Source organism: Typopeltis vanoorti, chromosome 18, assembly GCF_054136105.1.
Source record: "Typopeltis vanoorti isolate ZY-2024b chromosome 18, IOZ_Tvanoo_1.0, whole genome shotgun sequence".
Taxonomy (NCBI): Eukaryota; Metazoa; Arthropoda; class Arachnida; order Uropygi; family Thelyphonidae; genus Typopeltis; species Typopeltis vanoorti.
The window spans coordinates 71635649-71654594 of NC_143566.1; the positions used below are offsets into that span (position 1 = coordinate 71635649).

The following is an 18946-nucleotide window of genomic DNA, read 5'->3' on the forward strand; positions in this document are numbered from 1 at the left end:
CAAAAGAATGTTTTGTGATATCAGACAGAGCGCCTCCCTTGCAGGCATGTGGTGTACTCGTCTACCTTCAAAAATCATTATCTTCAACGTCACTTATGTGTCAACGCCCATATCATCTGTTATGAGTCAACAAGTCTGCAAACTAAGTTCTCCGCCCCTTCAAAGCTAACGGGTCGGAACCAGAATTAGCCATTTTTGACAATGGCAGAATGCAGCAGTTCTTTAAGTACGAATGGTCATAGATTATCAAGGAAGAAAAAAAAAAAAAATAGAGTTCAATGAAATTCTGATTTCACTCTATTTGGAACTGCAATTTCCATTTCGCCTAAGAAGAACTGTCAGCATAAATTCTTTTCCTAAGGTTGATAAGAATGAGTTCTGGGTGTAGTAATCTTCTCAAAAAAGTTTAGTTTTCAAAGCGGGCTACTAATAGCTTTCTCGGAAAGGTTTTAAATAAATACTTATTTTCCAACGATGTGGATGTTATGATTCTGAATTTCTATCCATTTAGAATGTAGTGTTCAATATTTATAAAATTTTCACTATCATAAATTACAAAACGTAATTTATGATAATGAAAATGCAACCTGCATTAAACGCAAAATATATAGTTTAACGTATTTCTAAACATTTTAACATATTTCTAAAAATCTAAAACATGTCATATACCATATATTATAATTAAATTATAACGACACTTTAGTATTTTATTTTATATATAAGCAATTGATCTATCAGGGACTTCCTATAACAATAATGGTTGTTAGTTAAGCGTATAGTAGAGTTTTACCATATTTGAACGTTTTAGGGAAGCTAGTTGCTGTCGTGTGGTCTCCCGAGAATCACAAACTACAATAAAATCTAGCGTTCACAGCGTCCTTCCCAACCTTCAACTCATCCACCGTACTACAATGTGATTAAGTTTCTCTTTATGTTCGCATTTCATAAAAACATGCGTATATTATTGGAGATTTGCTTATTATATATTTAAAATATTTCAGTATTGTACATTAGTAGTAAATTTTAAAAATGTCCATATTAATCTGTGAAGGGAAAAAACAGCCCATTGTAATTTCATATATTTTTTGTTCTTGCAGGAAATAAAAATAAAACATGACTTGCACAAGGTAGCATTCGCTCATTAGATTGGATTACTCTGTATGAAGCTGGACGTTCATAATTGGTGCATGTATGCTTTTAGTGTTTTGTGTTCTATGCATGAACGAATGACGTAAAATAAAACGCATCTCTCTTTCAGGAAGGGCATTAGTCCTGGCATAATGGAGGACTATAAGGAGGTATGTGAAATGTATATTAAAATTATACAAAAAATACTGTAGAGGAAAATGCTTTGTATGTCGATTATACTTTATAGCAAACTAAAAAAAAAATTTTTTTTTAATTATATGAACAGCATACGTATATTACTTTGATTCGCATATTAGTACAACAATCCCTCGATTAATGCGTTCTTTAAAACAAGCGCATTAATCGAAAACGCACTAATCGAATATAATAACCTATGGGAAAATGTCTAATTCGTTCCTCAGATTTCTTTTTTGACTCTTAATTTTTTTTTTTTTTTATAAAAGAATTAGGGTATGTCTCAGGGCCTAGTTAAAGGAAAACCATGAAGCTGAAAGACAATAAAACATATTCAGAATGTAAATTTATTATTCTGCTTCTTAACAAAGAATTGAGCTAACGTAGTTTGGCGGGCATTCTGTTTCTTTTTTTCATACAACTAACGGTATGGCCCTATTGCCTCTTCTGCAAATTTTACTGGTTCTCTCTTCACTAGGATCAGTATTTAAGCATTGCTGTTTAAAAACTTCGATTGTACGAAACCTATTATTAAATTTCTGTGACAAGCCCAAAGAGGTTTCACAGAAACCTCTTTGGGCTTCATCATCACGAACCATGGGCTCACTGCCCGTTGATGTCTGATGCTTGTTTCACTATCTTCTTCCACCTTTCTTTGTCCAGTGCACAGTGTCGCAGTTTTTGTTCACCCATTCCACACCAGTCTTTTATATCGTCTATCCATTCTCTGTATGGTCTACCTCTTCTGTTTAAACCATCCAAAATACCAAACATTAACCTTCGTTTTATAAACCTGTAACAAGTTCTTTCAAATGCCAAGATTCTTTTTCTTGATTCCTTATTTATTACCCACGTTTCAGATCCGTACAGTACACCGCTGAAGATGCATGTTTCCAGTACTCTTAGTTTTGTTTGCACTGATCACTACTTTTCCAGATGTTATCCATGGCCTTCAGATTTGTTCTTCCTTTTGAAATCCCGATCTTTATTTCTTTTTTAGTCCAAGTCACATGTCAGTTTACTTCCCAAATATGTGAATTGTTCTACATTTTCTATATCAGTTTCATCCACTTGTATCTTTTGTTTCATGTTCTTCTCATCAAATACCATTGTCCTTGTTTTTTCCAAGTTCATAACAAGCCCAAGGAGGTTTCTGTGAAACCTCCTTGGGCTTGTCAGTGATTAAATTTTCTTCATATTTTTCAACATCTTCCTGCTGTGCATCTAAATTTAGCAGGTCGAAATCACTCAACTTCTCAGAATGAGATTTAATTAATTAGATTAATTTGAAAAGCCTCTAAAATCATTTGCACAATGTGGACGAATGTGCTTCCAAATGGCTCGCAGATTGCTAGCAGTAATTTCATTCGACGTTCCGACTTTATAACCAGGCTGAGATTTCTCTGATTTGGCAAGAAAAGTCTTGGAAGGCATTCGTTTCCAAAAAAAAGGCCATTTTCATCGACATTAAATATTTGTTGATTACAATAGTCCCCTCCGTACACAATTTTCTTCAAAATCTCTGGATATCTTCTTATCTGCACTTGCAGCTTCGCCTGTGATTAGAACATTTTGTAGGCTATTTCTCTTTTTGAAACCCTCAAATCACCCAGCACTAACATGGAATTCTTCTTTTCCATCATTGGTAGCTCATTCTTTCCAGGTTACAAAGAGACAATGCTTTTGATTTAATAAGGCGAGTGTTTAGCGAATCCGTTTTTGGTTACAATCTTCGATCCATGTAAAAAGAAGTCTCTCTAATTCAATAATTATAATACTTTGATTTCGAGTGCATGCAGGATTAACTTTAAGCAGTCTTACCTTTCTCTTTGTATTCAGCAGTTGATTCACCCATTTTTGTGTTCTTGTCCTATCTTTGCTCTGGACTCGCCTTGTTCATTTATCTTTATTATTTCAAGTTTTTCTTCCAATCTGATTACTTTTCGAATCATTTTCACACTTCTGTTTTTTTTTGCTCACTAATTCTTTTACTCGTGATTAAAGGTTAGGAAAATAATTTAAAATAAAAAAGTACGGAAAACAATTGCACGAGATATGATCAGCAAAATGCTATGTAAAGTAGACGACATAAATTTTGGAGGAATTTGGAACATAGTGTACATGGAAATAGTGTAGTAAGCCATTCAAAATAACTTTGTAAAATGTTTCAAATCGGTAACTAAATTATTTCATCCTGGTGAGTGATGCTTTAAAATAGTTAGCCATAAAAAATGGATAGGTCGAAAATTTTTTAAATCTGTAAAAATGTATATAGGCGCACAAATTCGATTAGTGCGCCTATATACATCTTAAAAATAAATATAGGCGCACTAATCGATTTTGGGTATCGAAAAAAAAAAATGACGCACTAATCGGGGGATTGCTCATGTATATCATTTTTAAGTTTCTAATTGACTAATTCAATTAGAAATGAAAATGAAATATGAAAATTTCCACAATTTCAGGTTGCTTTATTAATCGATTTAAAATAAAATATTATTTATTCTACTGCTCTTTTTAGAGTTACATTATCTATTTGGCGTCATCTCAATCCAAGAGACTATTTGGGATCTCCACACAGTCTTATTTTAGGCTATTCTTTTGCTCTCTGCGTAGAAGCATTGCCAAGTCAGTCCTTTGTTTTTAAAATATTTTTTCCATGTCTTATAAATCTCTTCAAGATTTCCATTCTCACAACACGAGCCATGTAAGCTATTTTTCTTTTCTTTATTATCTCCATTTTTTGTTCCCAGTATCTTTAAACCTGTGCTCTTCCATTATGTCCACAGTTCAAAAACGTTAACTTTTTCTAATATCTTCCTTGTTCAGTGACCATGTTTCTGCTCCGTAGAGAAAAGTGTAGCCCAAATAAACCATTTATTCATTCTAGTTTAGTGCATTTTGCTTATTTCTTTGCTTATGGCAGTGTGCTTGTATTATGTTAAACGTTGATTATGCAATTTCTGTTCTTTTTTTGCTAATCTCTCTTTTTTGCATCTTCCATGCACTAATTTGATGTGTTGTATAATTCCTTTTTCCACTTTGATTTGTAAGTTTGGCATGTTTTTCTCTGCTTACTATCATAACTTTCTTTTTTGGAATTTAACATAGGGACATTTTTATTTATAAATTTTTTTAAGTATTCTTTTCTCTCAGCAATTAATACATTAGCATAACAACATCATTTATGTTTCATTCCTCCTCCTATTTTGACTTCCCTCAGTTCTCCAGGTTAATAAAACTCTCTTCATGTGCAAATTGAAAAGAGAAGAGTACAATATATATAATCCTACGAAAATTTCTAAGACTTCTGGTCCTCTGTATATGTGATATTCCGGTGTTTTTCCTACCTACTCCCTTAATGTTTCTATCTCATCTCATCTTCCTTTTACCCTCTTTTACCTTGCGGTGTCAAGGGTTTATTAATCATCGGATCTCAAGCCGTTCACAGGATAAGGTGGTTTTGAGTTGAAGCACCCATAGTGATATCCAAGTATCATCCTTATTTTTTTAGATCAGAGTTGTGTACTCTTAAATTAACATAGTGATTGCATTTTTAAAAATGGAATTAATTGAGTAATTAATACATTAAAAGATTTAATTTAATCTTAAAAATGCAACTCGAAGCGTAATTAGCTTGAGAATCTTCATTTTTCTCTTTTTATCGTTAACAGTATGTTAAACGAGTACCATCAGGTTGTTGAATAGCCAGCAAAGGTTGGTCGATTGGTAGAGCCTGTGCTGCTAATGGTTTACGCAAAAAAGTTAAGCAAGTTTGAGCGCAGTTAGTAGTTGGAAGGGATTTTAATCGTTCGATGCTGTTGGCACACTCTCCTTCGATGAGTCTTTGGACTCCCTGGAGTTGTCAAATAATAATAAATAATAATAATAATAGCTCAACATAGAATTCCGTTTCTAGTTTCCACCCATGATGTTTCATAGTCAGCCATGATGTTCTAGCCATAACCTTCATAATCCGAAATGGAAAATGAATCTAATGACAGAAAACAAGGAAGCCTTTAAGACCTAATGAGACCAGCCTGCGATCAGAGCAATAGCATTCTTGCATGGTGACGTTATTCATTATCATAGAAGTCATATACTTTTAGTTGTATCGTCTGGGTTAGTATTTTAAGGATTAAAAGTTCAGTCCTGCAGAATACATTGAATAGATGGTCTTACGATAGATGATGTATACTGGCAAAGATTTTCAACCGAACCCAATCCTGATCGTCATCTGGACCATCCTTTTAGTATACAAGTCATAATTAAGAGCGTAAGATGATAATAAAATTTAGTTCAGGAGTTCCGTATGTAAAAAGTAAAATAAAAATACAGAAAAACATGTAAAATTAACAGTACCGTCGACAGGGAGTGGCATAGAAGCAACCTGCCTCACAGCGCGGCTTAAGGACGCTCGTTCAGCCATATTGCGGTAGGTGCCGTCGTTAGCGTAGCAAGTGCGGAAAGAAGTTTTTCCAAGCTTAAACTGATTAAAAATTATTTGCGACCAGCAATGACCCAAGAAAGATTGGTTGGCCTAGCAACTGTATCGATAGAGCCGGACATAGCTTATCATTTAAATTTGAAGAGTTTATAAACAGTTTTATTGTGCGATATTCCCGTAGAGCAAACATTTAATTAATATTATTATGTAATCGTTTTGTATTAATCTTTCTCTTGTAATAAAAACAAAATAGCAATCGGAGATTTGTTATATTTTTGTCTTATAGTCCATCAGGAGCGATGTTTAATTGTTTGCCTCGGGGCGCGATCTAATCTGGCGACAGTCCTGAAAATTAATAATAAAAAAAGAAGATAATCCTCAGCACACTCGCGTTACTGATTGCTATACGTTTATAACCTTTCTTGGGTGAGAGTGAAATAAAAAAAAAAATGAGCAACTTCAAAATATTATAATATTTTATTGAATTGAGACGTATATTCTTTCTGACTATTGAACATGAAAAACTAGACCGAAAAATGATTTTCAAGTGACATCTTTTCTTATTTGAAGATGACTTTCTTAAGTAAAAAAAACAAGTATTCTCTACTCTGTCATTGTTCGTTATGTGTACTACATATTCATTTTGTTATGTGCTGAAAGGAGGCTGATCAGCCTGTCACATAAGTAAAAATTCTTTATTCCTAGAAAAGAATCATCTGCCGACGTCAAAGGTAAAACTTACAGATACACCAGTTCTACCAAAAACTTGCCCCACGGCGTAAAACCGATTAACTCTATTACGCATGTGCGGTTGAAGTCCGACGCTGTCATTCACCCGAAGATCCAACAGGTCTGCCCTGTGTGGTAAACATTACATAGGATAGTTTAGGGGTGGCTCAAGGACATGAGGGAGCTCCAGGAAATTCTGCTCACACAATGTCCTCCAATACATACATACTTGATTAAGTATTTGTTTAGCACGATGTTCAAATGGCGACAAAATGCTATTAAATGTACGCATTGACAGCCTGTACTAAAAACTGATTTAGAAATAATCTCGGGTTGCGTACAAAGAAAAAAGTAAAACGTGTGTGTGATTCACTGACCTCTTTAAGCATCCTACAAGGCGCCCGCTTGTTCGACGTACAGGCCAGACTTTCGGAATGACATTCTTTTTAAAAATTCGATGTTACGGTATGTAATAATCAGGGTCAGTTAAAGATCTGAAAGTTGGTTTCGAGGCAAAATTAGTGCGATTTTCAAGCTAATTAAAATAGTATCGATTACAAATAATATTAATAATAATAAATACAAATGATTAAAAAGTAACAATCGACTCCAGTTTCAGAACATTAATTCATAGGAGAGAAGTTATGTTACCCAGAGGGGGGGGGGACATGGGGGCTCTGGGCCCCGAAAGAAAAAGGAAAAAACACTAGAAAAATTTTCAAAAATCTTTTCCTAATTAATAAAATTCATTTTTTTTATTTATGTTGTGCCATGTCATCCATTTCTTTACTACTTATGAATTAGCGATCATTGCAGATGCTCAGTCATAGGTCGTATGCAATGCGTAGTGTGTGTTCAAATCGTCTACTCAACTCGCCCCCTTCCCCAAGATTAAACCCTGAGCGCGCTACTGATGTAACCTGATATCAGCAAAACTTTGATTCTTCTCTGGTTGTTAGAAGAAAAAGAGCATTGTAATTGATAAATGAATGATGTAAAATTAGGCAAGTAATCTTCCTCTCTATAAATAGTTACCTTACTGCATCTTTCTAAAGCTTTCCATATAACATCTTATCGAAGCCGAAATCTTGGGAACCAGTTGAGCCTCATTCCTTCCAAATGTTTGTTTATTTCTTTCCCTGTACTCCTCTCTTTCACTTACTGAGTGGCTCACTAGTTCGAGTAATATTTTTACAGATTTTATCTACATTCCCTGGTCATAAAATTAGAAGCTCAATGCGTTTTGTATCAGAATGTTTTGGAAAAAAAAAAAAAAAAACTTGCAAATTAGAGGATTATCTTATTAGATAAGTGCATTGTTAATGCATGTCAGATTTATCTATTGTTTCGGAATGGCGAACTTCATCTAAACCGATTTCTCCCAATCCAGAATCTCAATTTATCTGAGTAAAAGTGTGATATATAATATGAGCGAATTCTCATTACTGACTGAAAACTCCAAGTTCTCAAACTGCTGGAATTTGTGCTTATTACTACTTTTTTTTTTGTTTTGTTTTGCATCTTTCTACCCAGTGGCGTAGCTAGGGAGAGGGGCGATCCTCTCAGGCTAGCGAGAGGACCGCCCCTTTCACGTAAGACACAATTTTATTTTTCGACGATTCTTTTATTTATGTTAACTTAGTAATTTTTATTACTTAATTAATAATTAGTTTTTAACAACTATAGTTACAACTAAAATAAACATATTATTTTAATTTATTTCCCTATACGTCGTTTTGACGTTTTGTAGTTTTTTGGTGTGTATTGAGAGAGGTGGCAAAAGCTTTAACTACGTCACTGTTTCTACCTCTTCTTCTTCAGAGCAATTTACGATCAAAAATCTTTCTGAGAATTAAAAAAAAAAAAAAAGTTATGAATCATTTTCTAAGTGGTTTGACTGGCAAGCAGTGTCTTCACTTGCAGAGTTAATTACCATTCTCCCAAATCTATAAAATTGAAAGCTTATATATTTGTCCTGATTTCTGAGGGGTTTCCAACAATCGCGATGGACATTTAATGATAATATCTGGTAGCTTTCGATGGAGAGATTTCGATTAAATATCAGATTTAGATTCGTTATTCAATATTGTCAAACTATTTCAGTGATACAAAAACCATACCAATGAATTAATTAAAAAGAAGAAAGAGTAGTTGACATTGATTACACGTTATTAAAAAAAAAAAACTTCTTAATATATTTGAAATCTGTATATGAATTCTGAAAAATCCCAAACAATTGTTGAATGAAAGGCTAAAAATCCATTATTCATTCTTAGCTAAACATTTTGAAACTTTAAACTTTCACATTTCTAGTGGACTGTGAAGGCTTAGGAGGTGATAAACTGTGGTAAAAAGATTATATTCTCTTATATCTGAGTTGCCTTTGTCAAGGCAACTTATTGGTTCCCATCAGAGATCATGTTGTGAAAAATCCTATATTACCATGGCAATCCATTTCCAAAAGTTATATTTTGTATAAATAGTCTCTCGTAACTTTTAAATTTCAAAGTACTGGCTATAAAAGCAATAATACATTTTTAATATCCTTTCATTCGATAGTTGTCGAACACTAAATTGAATCCTTCTAGGCTCATTAACAATTTACGAAAGAAGTTGAATAACAAAAAAAAAAACGCCTTTACTAGCTTTTTTTTTCCTTTTTTTTTTTTTTTTGGAACAAGAGTATCAAAGGAAATCCCACAATCCTAGATGAAATTAAAGCTCTTAATTTATTATACTAATAAATTTAGCATAAGTGAGACAAGTTTCAAAAAGAATTAGATCCCAATCTGGAAGAAAAAAAACAACTAAAATCTGCGATAGATGAGAAAGTGTGTGTGTGTGTGTGTGTGTGTGTGTGTGTGTGTGTGTGTGTGTGTGTGTGTGTGTGTGTGTGTGTGCAGGCCCGTTTCTACATTTTGCGGGGCCCTGTGCGAAATGGAAAAGCGGGGCCCCTGGAAGTTAATAACATTTATGGAAATTTTAAATGGAAGAATATCTTGTTAATTAATTAAATCAAATATGAAAAATATTTATGCGCATAAATAAACAAGTATGCTCTATAGCATCAATTTAAGTAAAGGGGAAAAATTAGTTAAAAAATAAATATGTTTGTATGTACATGATATATTATTTTATTATGTAAGTACACATTATCATATAAATATGCCAGAACAATGATTTATTTAATAATATAAATAATAATATAAAAATATGAAAAGAAATATCCATTTTTACTATAAAGAATGAAATATATGTATAACAACTTATAAGATTGAAAAGAAATCTTAATATATTAAATTTTATTTAACCTAATGCGCTTATCAATAAAATCATTTATAACGCTATCAAAATTTAAATTTTTTGCAATTTCATGCTCTATGGATATTACTGCCAGGGACGACAAACGTTCTTGAGACATAGAAGATCGCAAATAGGTTTTTATTAATTTTAATTTGGAAAATGACCTTTCTGCTGATGCGACCATAACTGGACTGGCCAATAATATTTTAAATGTCTTAGTAATATTTGGATAAATATCCGACAAATTATTTGCAATTATGAATTTTAAAATATTAATGGGTTCATCTTCTGTAACAATATTTCTAAAAAGAATTAATTCATTGTAAAATTCAGATTCATCAATATCTGTATTTAATTTTTGATACAGCTGTTTGCAGCAAAATTTTAATTCATTTTCTGTCATTTTTCTTATTAATTTCATATAATAATGAAATCCAAATGATTTTTCGTGAATTTCATACAATTCAAATCTTTTTTGACAGATTGTAGAGCAGTATCTAAAATTACAAAAAAAAAAAAATTATCCAAAAATTATCTTTGTTATCACCTATGTGTGATTCATCGGGCGTTTCATAATCAAAAAATACTTTTCTTCGTCTCTACTTTCTTTAAATTTAATTTCTATTTCTAATAGATTTGACAGTTCTTTAGCAATCTCAAAACAGCTATCAAATCCTGATATTCTCTTCTCTTCAAATACTGCACTAACTCTTTAATATGCTTAGTTGCTACGTCTATGGGAATTTTTGCATTTTATAATACTTTACTTACTAAATTAACTTTTGACAAAAGCTGATACCAAATTACAAGCCTTAGTATAAACTCAAATGAATCTATTTGTTCATATATTGAAACCACTTCTACTTTGATAATATTATCTGATGCAGTTTTAAATAATTCTTTTAGTGCATTTAAAAATTCTGGAATTTGAAAACGTACAGCTCCAACGGATTCTATTCTACATTCCCATCTTGTATCACATAACGGTTTTGGAGTAAATTGTTTAACAAATTTCTTTAATATGTCCAAACGTGAAGTTGAGGCAGCAAATAATGTATATAATTTTGTATAACATTAAAAAAATGTATTGCTATAATTGATGATTTTGCGACATCCCCTAAAATCAAATTTAAATTATGACAGGCGTAAGGAATACAAAATGTCTTTTCGTTTTCATTTAAAATGTAAGCACGGACTTACCTTATATACTCTTTTCATTCGCTCCGTTATCATACCCTTGCCCTCTACAATCTGACAATTTAAGATTTAATTCATTCAAAAGTGATTTTATATTTTCATATATACCTTTACCAGTAGTATCATTCGTTGTTAAAAACGTCAAAAAGTGTTCACGAATTTCAATATCTGCTTCAATGACTAACATCAGGAGTACAATCGAGAATTATTGAATAGTATTTTGCCTGGCGTATCATATTTACAATATTTTGTTGAATTTTGGTTCCCATATCAACAATTAATTCATTTTGCACAATGGGTGATAGATACGAATTTTGTTTCTTACCTATAATTTTTTTCCCCCGAACATCGCATTAAATGATCTTTTAAAAGTGGATCAAATTCTGCAATTAATTATATGATTCCAAAAAAATTACCATTATGGGCTGTGTACAAAGTATCAAAATTACCTCTAAAAGCTAAATTATGTTCGGATAAATAACGAATTGCTGCTACTATTCGTCTTAAAACATTTCTTAACCGTTCTGCTTCAAATTTTATGACATTTTAATTTGCCTGATCAATTGTATTGTGATTTTTTTAATTACATTTAATTTGTGTCCATTAATACATGCATTTCATGTGCACTGGATTTCGTTTGCGACTTTAATCTTTAACTTACATGTTGTCAGTCAGAAAAGCCTTTATTAGATAAAAAATTATCATCCATCTTCTGTTTTGCTTCTCTCCGTTTGCAATTGTCCTAACATAGTGAGCTGTGGAAAAACACCTCTTGTTGTCATCTTTTGGAAAATCATTTTCAGTCGAAGGAGACGGTGGACCACGTTGTACAATTTGTGTTAGTGTTGCTGGATGATCAATAGTAAATAGTTCACCTTCTTCTGGTGTCTCAGTTTTAGGATCTTCAATACTCATTGTTTGATCAAACGCGTCATGTTCTCCGCTTCCTTTGAGTATTTCAAAACTCTCATTATTAATTAATGTTGAAGCCGAAGAACTGTTTGTAGTTATTTCAGAACTCCCGTTATCAACTGATATATCTGAACAAATATATGAGTTCAACTTCATAAATTTAAACAGTGAATTTCTTTGACGTTCCTCAGCCGCATCTTTTTCTTGTTTTCGCTTTCGTTTTTCATGCCCACTTGGGTATTTTCTTCCATTAATAATCTCTCTCACGACTAGTCATACTCTAGAATTAAATACGATAGATTTAATTATAAAATAAATTAATAAATTAAAACAACATTACTTACCTGATAAATAAAATATATCTAAAATGGATAATATTAGAAAATAAATAAATCTAATATAGATTGAAAACTGCTATTGAAGAAAAATTCTGATGTCGGATAACCCAAAACCAGTTTACAAAATATATTTTTAAAGATGTTTTGCAAGTAATGTCACATAAAAAAAATTGCCATGACAGTACGTGTATATACTTACTTGTTCATAAAATCATAAACTAAAATCAAAAAACTCCTTAAAATTATTAAAAACATGTGTTTTAAAATGCCCTTTTCCTTATTTAACACTATGTTGTACGATATTGTTATATATCTTATAGTTTCAAATACTACCGCTCTAGCGCTACGATCTTATTTCGCTTTCTATAACAACAATAGTTGGTTGTAAAATTATATACATATATTTTTCTATACAATAATATTTTTTATATAATTACAATATTAATTTATATAATAATTAAAAAAATAATTGATTTTCGTTTTTCAATTTTTTGCTCTTTGTGGGGACCTGTGCCATCGTAACAGTTCGCACACCCATGAATACGGCCTTGTGTGTGTGGGGGTAAACCAAACATTATTTACAAAACAGCTTGGTAGGGAGTGGAAATCGCGACTAGGTGGAGACAAAGGTTAACTTCGTGCCTCTTCCCTGATTTTCCGGTGGGTAAATAGTAATTTTACGCCTCCATAGAGTGGTGCATAGAAACAACCGCGCCCTTTCAATTTCTTACACTTCCATAGGGACAAAAATGATCTGAAAGACAAAACATCCGACTCCAAAGCTAGAAAATTAGCACAAGTAGGGCATTGAAAAAAAAATAATAAATAAATAAAAACATGAACACTTAAATATCCAGAAGATGTCAGAGAACAAACAACAAGAAACGGATTCTAAAATTTTTAAAGAAAATGCAAATAAGAGAAAATAATCAATCACAAGTTTATGTATTAATAACGAAAAGTGGATTGGTTAGTACTTGTAAACGCTAAAACAGGAATAATTACAGATAAGGTAATCTGAAATAATCAAATTATTAGCTACATAAAAAAAATAATTATACGAAGTTTTATAGAAAAAAAAAATGATAAAGTTCGTCTAATGGCAATTTTATTAACTCGCGTTTTTGTCTTTTTTTGTATACTCCTCTAAAAACTATTCAATTTTAATAACGCAAAAAAAAAAAAAAAAGAGTACAATGATGTAATTTCTCCGAAATTTGACTTAACGACTTCTTGGTTACATAAGGAATTACGCGTAATGTAGTTAAAGTTTAAAAAACGGTTCCATTCTTTAATGTGCTTCTCATGCGATATAACCACTTTAACAATAAAAGCTGTTTCTTCACGTGCAATATATTTTCTTACGCAAGTTTTTTTTGCAAACTCCCTCGTAAGAAAGTTTGTAAGCCTTTAGTACATTAGTACGGTAAGTACTAGTAAGGATGCGGAAGTAAGGATGAAAATAAGAATATACTTTCTTGTCATATAAGCTTGCAATATCCAGACTAATGCAAAAAAAAAAAAAAAATCTTTTACTATATTTATAACTGGTTCTTCAAAATAAAGACAATCTCAAATAATTCTATTGTTATGAGGAAGTAAAAGAAAGAATGGATATAAAAGAATAACTTTGCGGCATGGAGATGATTCGAGGGTAAGCAGAAGTTGATCGACTAATGAATGCCCATTTTGCTAAAAGCTATCAACCTGGTGTATGCAATATTGCGCTCACTGCTACCCCTTCACTGAATAAAGAAACTCAGGTGTATGAGAAGGTATTAGAGCTGTTGCACAAACTGAATAAGAATTCAGAATAGGAAATGATGAGCGATCAGCACAGATGCTGATAAAAGAGTATTCAGCTGAAATGGCTATTTCTTTGATTAGACCATATAATTTGAGTCTCAGAACAGGGACGACTCCACAGGAGTGGAAAGAATGTATGATAATTCTGCTGCACAAGGGTGGTGCAAAGATCGATTTATCCAACTATCGACCTATTAGGATCTCTCTGGAGTGGTTTTGAAGATTTTGGAAAAATTGGTTAGGATTGGCATTCGGAAATTGATTGACTGAAAATCTCTACTTTACAATGAACAGCATGGGTTTACTAAGGGAAGGACATGTTTTAGCAACTTGCTCGCATTCTATAACAATGTATCATTGAACTAGACAAGGGGAATGGGTACACCATGATATTTTTGGATTTTGCTATCCAGTAATATAAAAAATATTAGCGTGGATAAAAGGATGGCTGTCTGACATAAATGAAAAGTGGTATATGGGGGATGTAAGTCTGCAAGGTTTAAGGTAATAAGTGGTGTATTACCATAAATAATCAGCAATAATCCACAAGAATCAGTCTTTGGTCCACTGTTATTCTGTCTATCCATTAATTATTGGGAAGGATATGACAGGTAACATACAGCCATTCACTGATAATGATGATGCAAAGATATGTAGGGTAATCGGGAATGCTGCTGACATGCACTACTTGCAGAATGGTTTGAATAAGCTGGAATTGTGGGCATGGAAAAATGGATGTCAGTTCAGTATCAGTAAATGTAAAGTCATGCCCTTTGGCGTGATTAGATATCCAGTGTCGTATTATATTGGTGGGCTTATGTTAGAAGAACTGATCAGGCTAGGGACCTTATAGTGTTATTAGATAGGAAGTTGAAGTTCAAAGGCGATATAGCAAAACCTGCAAATACAACACAGAGGATAAGTGCAATGCTGAAACTAACTTTGGCATGTAAAAATAAGGATGTCATTTTGTCTCTTTACAAGGCCTTGATAAGATCACACTTGGATTATTGTGCGGAGATCTAGTCTCTTGGTTTCTGTGGTGATCCTGATACAGTGGAGAGAGTGCAAAGGAGATTGTTAAAAATTATAGTTTTGTGGAATACTGATTAAAAATAGATTGAAAATTTGAAGACTAAAGACACTAGTAAAAACACTAGCAAAAACAAGAGAAAAAAAGTGATATGATTGAGACTTGCAAACTTCTGGAAGGGTCATGCAGATTTCAGTCGATGAACGTTTTCATTTATGGAGAACGGACGGCAGGGCATCCTTGGAAACTGACAATGAATTTCGTCAAGAAAGGAGGTAACATTTTTTTATCATAGAGTGGTGCATAATTGGAATGGATTGTGTGTGTCCAAGTAGTGCGAATGAATTCAAGAACAAGTATGACAGTGGTTCATGTATTTGGCCTTCATCGATGACTCCCTGGAGGTCTCTCTCAATAATAATAAAATTTATATAACAAAATCTTATAACAGTGATAGTTTTAAATTTGTTCTTTGCAATCCAAACACTTAAGATAATACAATTCAGTAGTATTTAATGGAAAAAGAAGTAGAAAATCGGCGATTCCTGTTCCAGGGATAGAACGTCTCTTTTTTCCCAAGCAATTTTAGGCCTTCCAAAAGTTATGGCGGTAATCTTATGAAAATGAAAATCATCTACTACCTCTAAAGCTGTGCTATAACAAATTTCATGTTATTTAAATTAAGGGATATTACATCCCATATTGTTTCACAGCCGAAAAAAGAAACTCAAAGAGTTTCATGCCGAATATAGAAACTATATAAGGTTCGGCGATTCCAAGCGTAAGCAAATACCTGGATAATGCAACACCCAACCCATTTGGTAGTGCGACACTAAGGCAACTCAGAGTAAGGGTGGAGCAAGGTCCGATCACTATTCTTGGTATTTACCCATAATGTGAAACCCAGCTCCTAGGAGCTGTCTTACTGTTTTACATTATGAGAGGTCACTACCCAGACCGGTTTCAACCTTTACTGAGGTCTCATCAGTGAGTAGCTAGACCTAGATAATAGATAATACCAAGTTTGTAGCGAACAGAGCTTACATACCCTACTATAACAATTGCCAAGAAGGTGTCATATGTTATTTTTCAAAATAAATGAGTCGCCCCCCAATGATGTACGAAATGCATATATATATTGAGATTGTGTTATTTGGTTAAGATTAAAAAAATTATTAACAATAATCCTTTAGCATTAGTTAATAATAGCAATAGTTAGCGTGTCTGCTCTCCAGCCAACAGGCTGTGGGTACGAATCCCACAGAAATGTGGTCATGGATGCCTGTGATTATTTCTAGGCGAGAAAAGAACTTCATGGCTAGCTGTGGGACCACCCACACCGGGCTTATTGGTGGCCTGAAGTGTCTTGAAAAGGTATGTTTGGTCTGTAGAGCAGAATTTCGGACTGTGTAAAAAAATAAGGTAAAAAAATACAATATAGTCATCCCTCGACTTATGCCCGCGTTCCGTTCCATCCGGCAGGACTTAAGTCAATGCATTAAATCAACAGAATTATAGAGGTTAGGGACTTAACTGTAATTATTATTATTATTTGACACCTCCAGGGAGTCCAAAAACTCATCGAGGGAAGGCATCTGCTCTACAACTCTGATTCTATCACTCACAATCCACCAACTGACCGCAACTACACCAACGCCATCTACCGCCGACCACCACCATCAATATTTCCACAGACAATCATCCATGCCCACGGCCTCTTGACTGGAGAGCGGACACGCTAACCACTAGGCCAGCCAGGCTGGCTGATAAGTATCTGTTATTTTAATTTTTAAACCTTATAAAACTATACTGTGCGTTACTGCCATTAAAAAACAGGAAAATGACCTAAATCTTCCTCCACAATCACATCTTCATTACCTTTCCTATGTGAAGGATGAGGCTGCAGCTCTTCTGATGTTATCTTTTGTTTTTTGATGAAAGTATCCGTTGTGCTTTGCTTATTCCTCTTCTTCTTTGCATCATAAATTTGTTTATAGCAAACAAACGCATCATGTTTTCTACTAATAAGTGGCGTTCAACATAGAGGCCTATGTCTTCAGCCATTTTGAGAACATCGCTAACTTCAGAGAATATTTCTGAAAGACCCTTAACTAAAACTCTGCTTGAATCTCATGAATCAACCAGAAGAATTCGTAGTCGTAATCGGAACCTACTTTCTCCTTCAACATGTTGAAGAGTCTTAGTGCCTTAACGCCTTAGCAGTTATGCTCATAGTGCGAAGGGAACTTTTGGTTTAGGTCCTCTATCCGTGATGCAAGTAGCTTTTCCATATCACCGATAGGACCTTGTCGTTGCTTCGCTCGCTATCGTCGATTTAATGGAAGCATATTCTCTCACAGCCTCTACGATTTTATTCTTATTTTTCAAAATGGCCGTCACTGTAGAATAAGACCATCTGAAGTCATGTGCGATCACACTGACAGGCTTACCGGCTTCATGTTGCTTTATAACTTGCAACTTCTTTTCAAGATCAATTGCTCGCCTCTTTTTCTGTGATTCTTCACTGGGTTTTTTTGATTGGGCGTTGCATTAATAAAATAACAAAATATCGCGAAATGTAACGATAAACACACAAATAATCTATTTCTCAAACACAAAATCAACAGAGGAACTGTTGAACACACTTGCCGACTGAACTTGCCGCTGAATGCGCTGTTGTCACAGCACATGATGCATTGTTGCTAACAAGGGATTTATTATCCCCTTAACTTAATTTACCTCGCCAGAAAAAATAGCCTCTTGGCTCTTTATTGTAGTTAATATATGGGTACACCTTGCTGGCAATTCGTATAGTAAAGGTATGTAAGTTCGGTTCACTTAAACCTTGGTATTATCCAGGTCTACTTACTCACTGATGAGACCTCAATAAAGGTCGAAACCGATCTGGGTAGTGACCTTCCTCATAATGTAAAACAGTAATACATCTCCTAGAAGCTGCGTTTTACATTATGAGAAAATATTAAGGAAAGTGATGGAGCTTGCTCCACCTTTTCTTCGAGTTGCCCTAGTGTTGTACTACCAGGTGTTGAAACGCTTACACTCGCCGAAAGTTCTTCGGCATGAAACGCTTAGATTTCGATCTCCAAATAGAAACCTTTTTATTTTACTTTACGCTCGCTTGCGTCTTGTTCGACAGTATAGTCGAAAATGTTATTTATTCCCTCTTACGGGATCACGGACGTATCTTCGAACGGACGTAAGTCAAGGGATGATTGTATGTGTGTGTGTGTGTGTATAAATATATATATATATATATACACACACACACACACACACACACACACACACTAGGGGGCTCCGCCTACGGCGCCCAACGACCCGTGTTCCGGACTGGTAGGCCAGTTCTCCTTGAATTCTGATGACTCGAAGTTTGAAGACTCGACACTTAGGGTAGCCCCTAAGTTTCAAAACGTTTCAAATAACTTGAAAAAAACGTTACAGCCGACATCCGTTTCCAATTTCAGCTTATCATTTTATAGTATAGAGAAGATATCCACTCTATATTATATGTAGGCTGTAACGTTTTGTAACCCGGGGGCTAGGCGTCTAGCCCTCGTAGGCGTCAGGGGGCGGAGCCCCCTAGTATATATATAATACATAAAATCAATAGGGGAAAATCTTTAGCCCACTTACAAATAAACAAATGGTAAATTGTACTCTCTTCTTCAAATTACTTTTCCTTTGTTTTGCTAATTGTGATGGGTGTATAACTTTTTTTAAGTCAGTGTAGGTTCATAATGGAGGAAAAATGAATCACTTCCATGCACTGCGCATAAAATTTCCACTAGTCTACACTTTGATGAGTACTACTTAAAGTGAAGTTGGGCATAGTCATGA

General features: G+C 33.8%; 1 protein-coding gene and 1 long non-coding RNA gene across 3 annotated transcripts in view; one reads left to right on the top strand and one right to left on the bottom strand.

The window, feature by feature from the left end:
• LOC150096790 (uncharacterized) overlaps nt 1-18946 on the bottom strand; it is a 195608-nt gene that overhangs the window by 118288 nt on the left and 58374 nt on the right. The gene's annotated exons all lie outside the window — the stretch shown is intronic.
• Myo10A (unconventional myosin 10A) overlaps nt 1-18946 on the top strand; it is a 202060-nt gene that overhangs the window by 49030 nt on the left and 134084 nt on the right. For both annotated transcript variants that reach the window (XM_090408362.1, XM_090408363.1), the window contains exon 2: nt 1098-1298. In XM_090408362.1, coding sequence (XP_090264488.1) covers nt 1281-1298 — 18 coding nt within the window. In that variant the 5' untranslated portion in view covers nt 1098-1280. The remainder of the gene's footprint in view (nt 1-1097; nt 1299-18946) is intronic.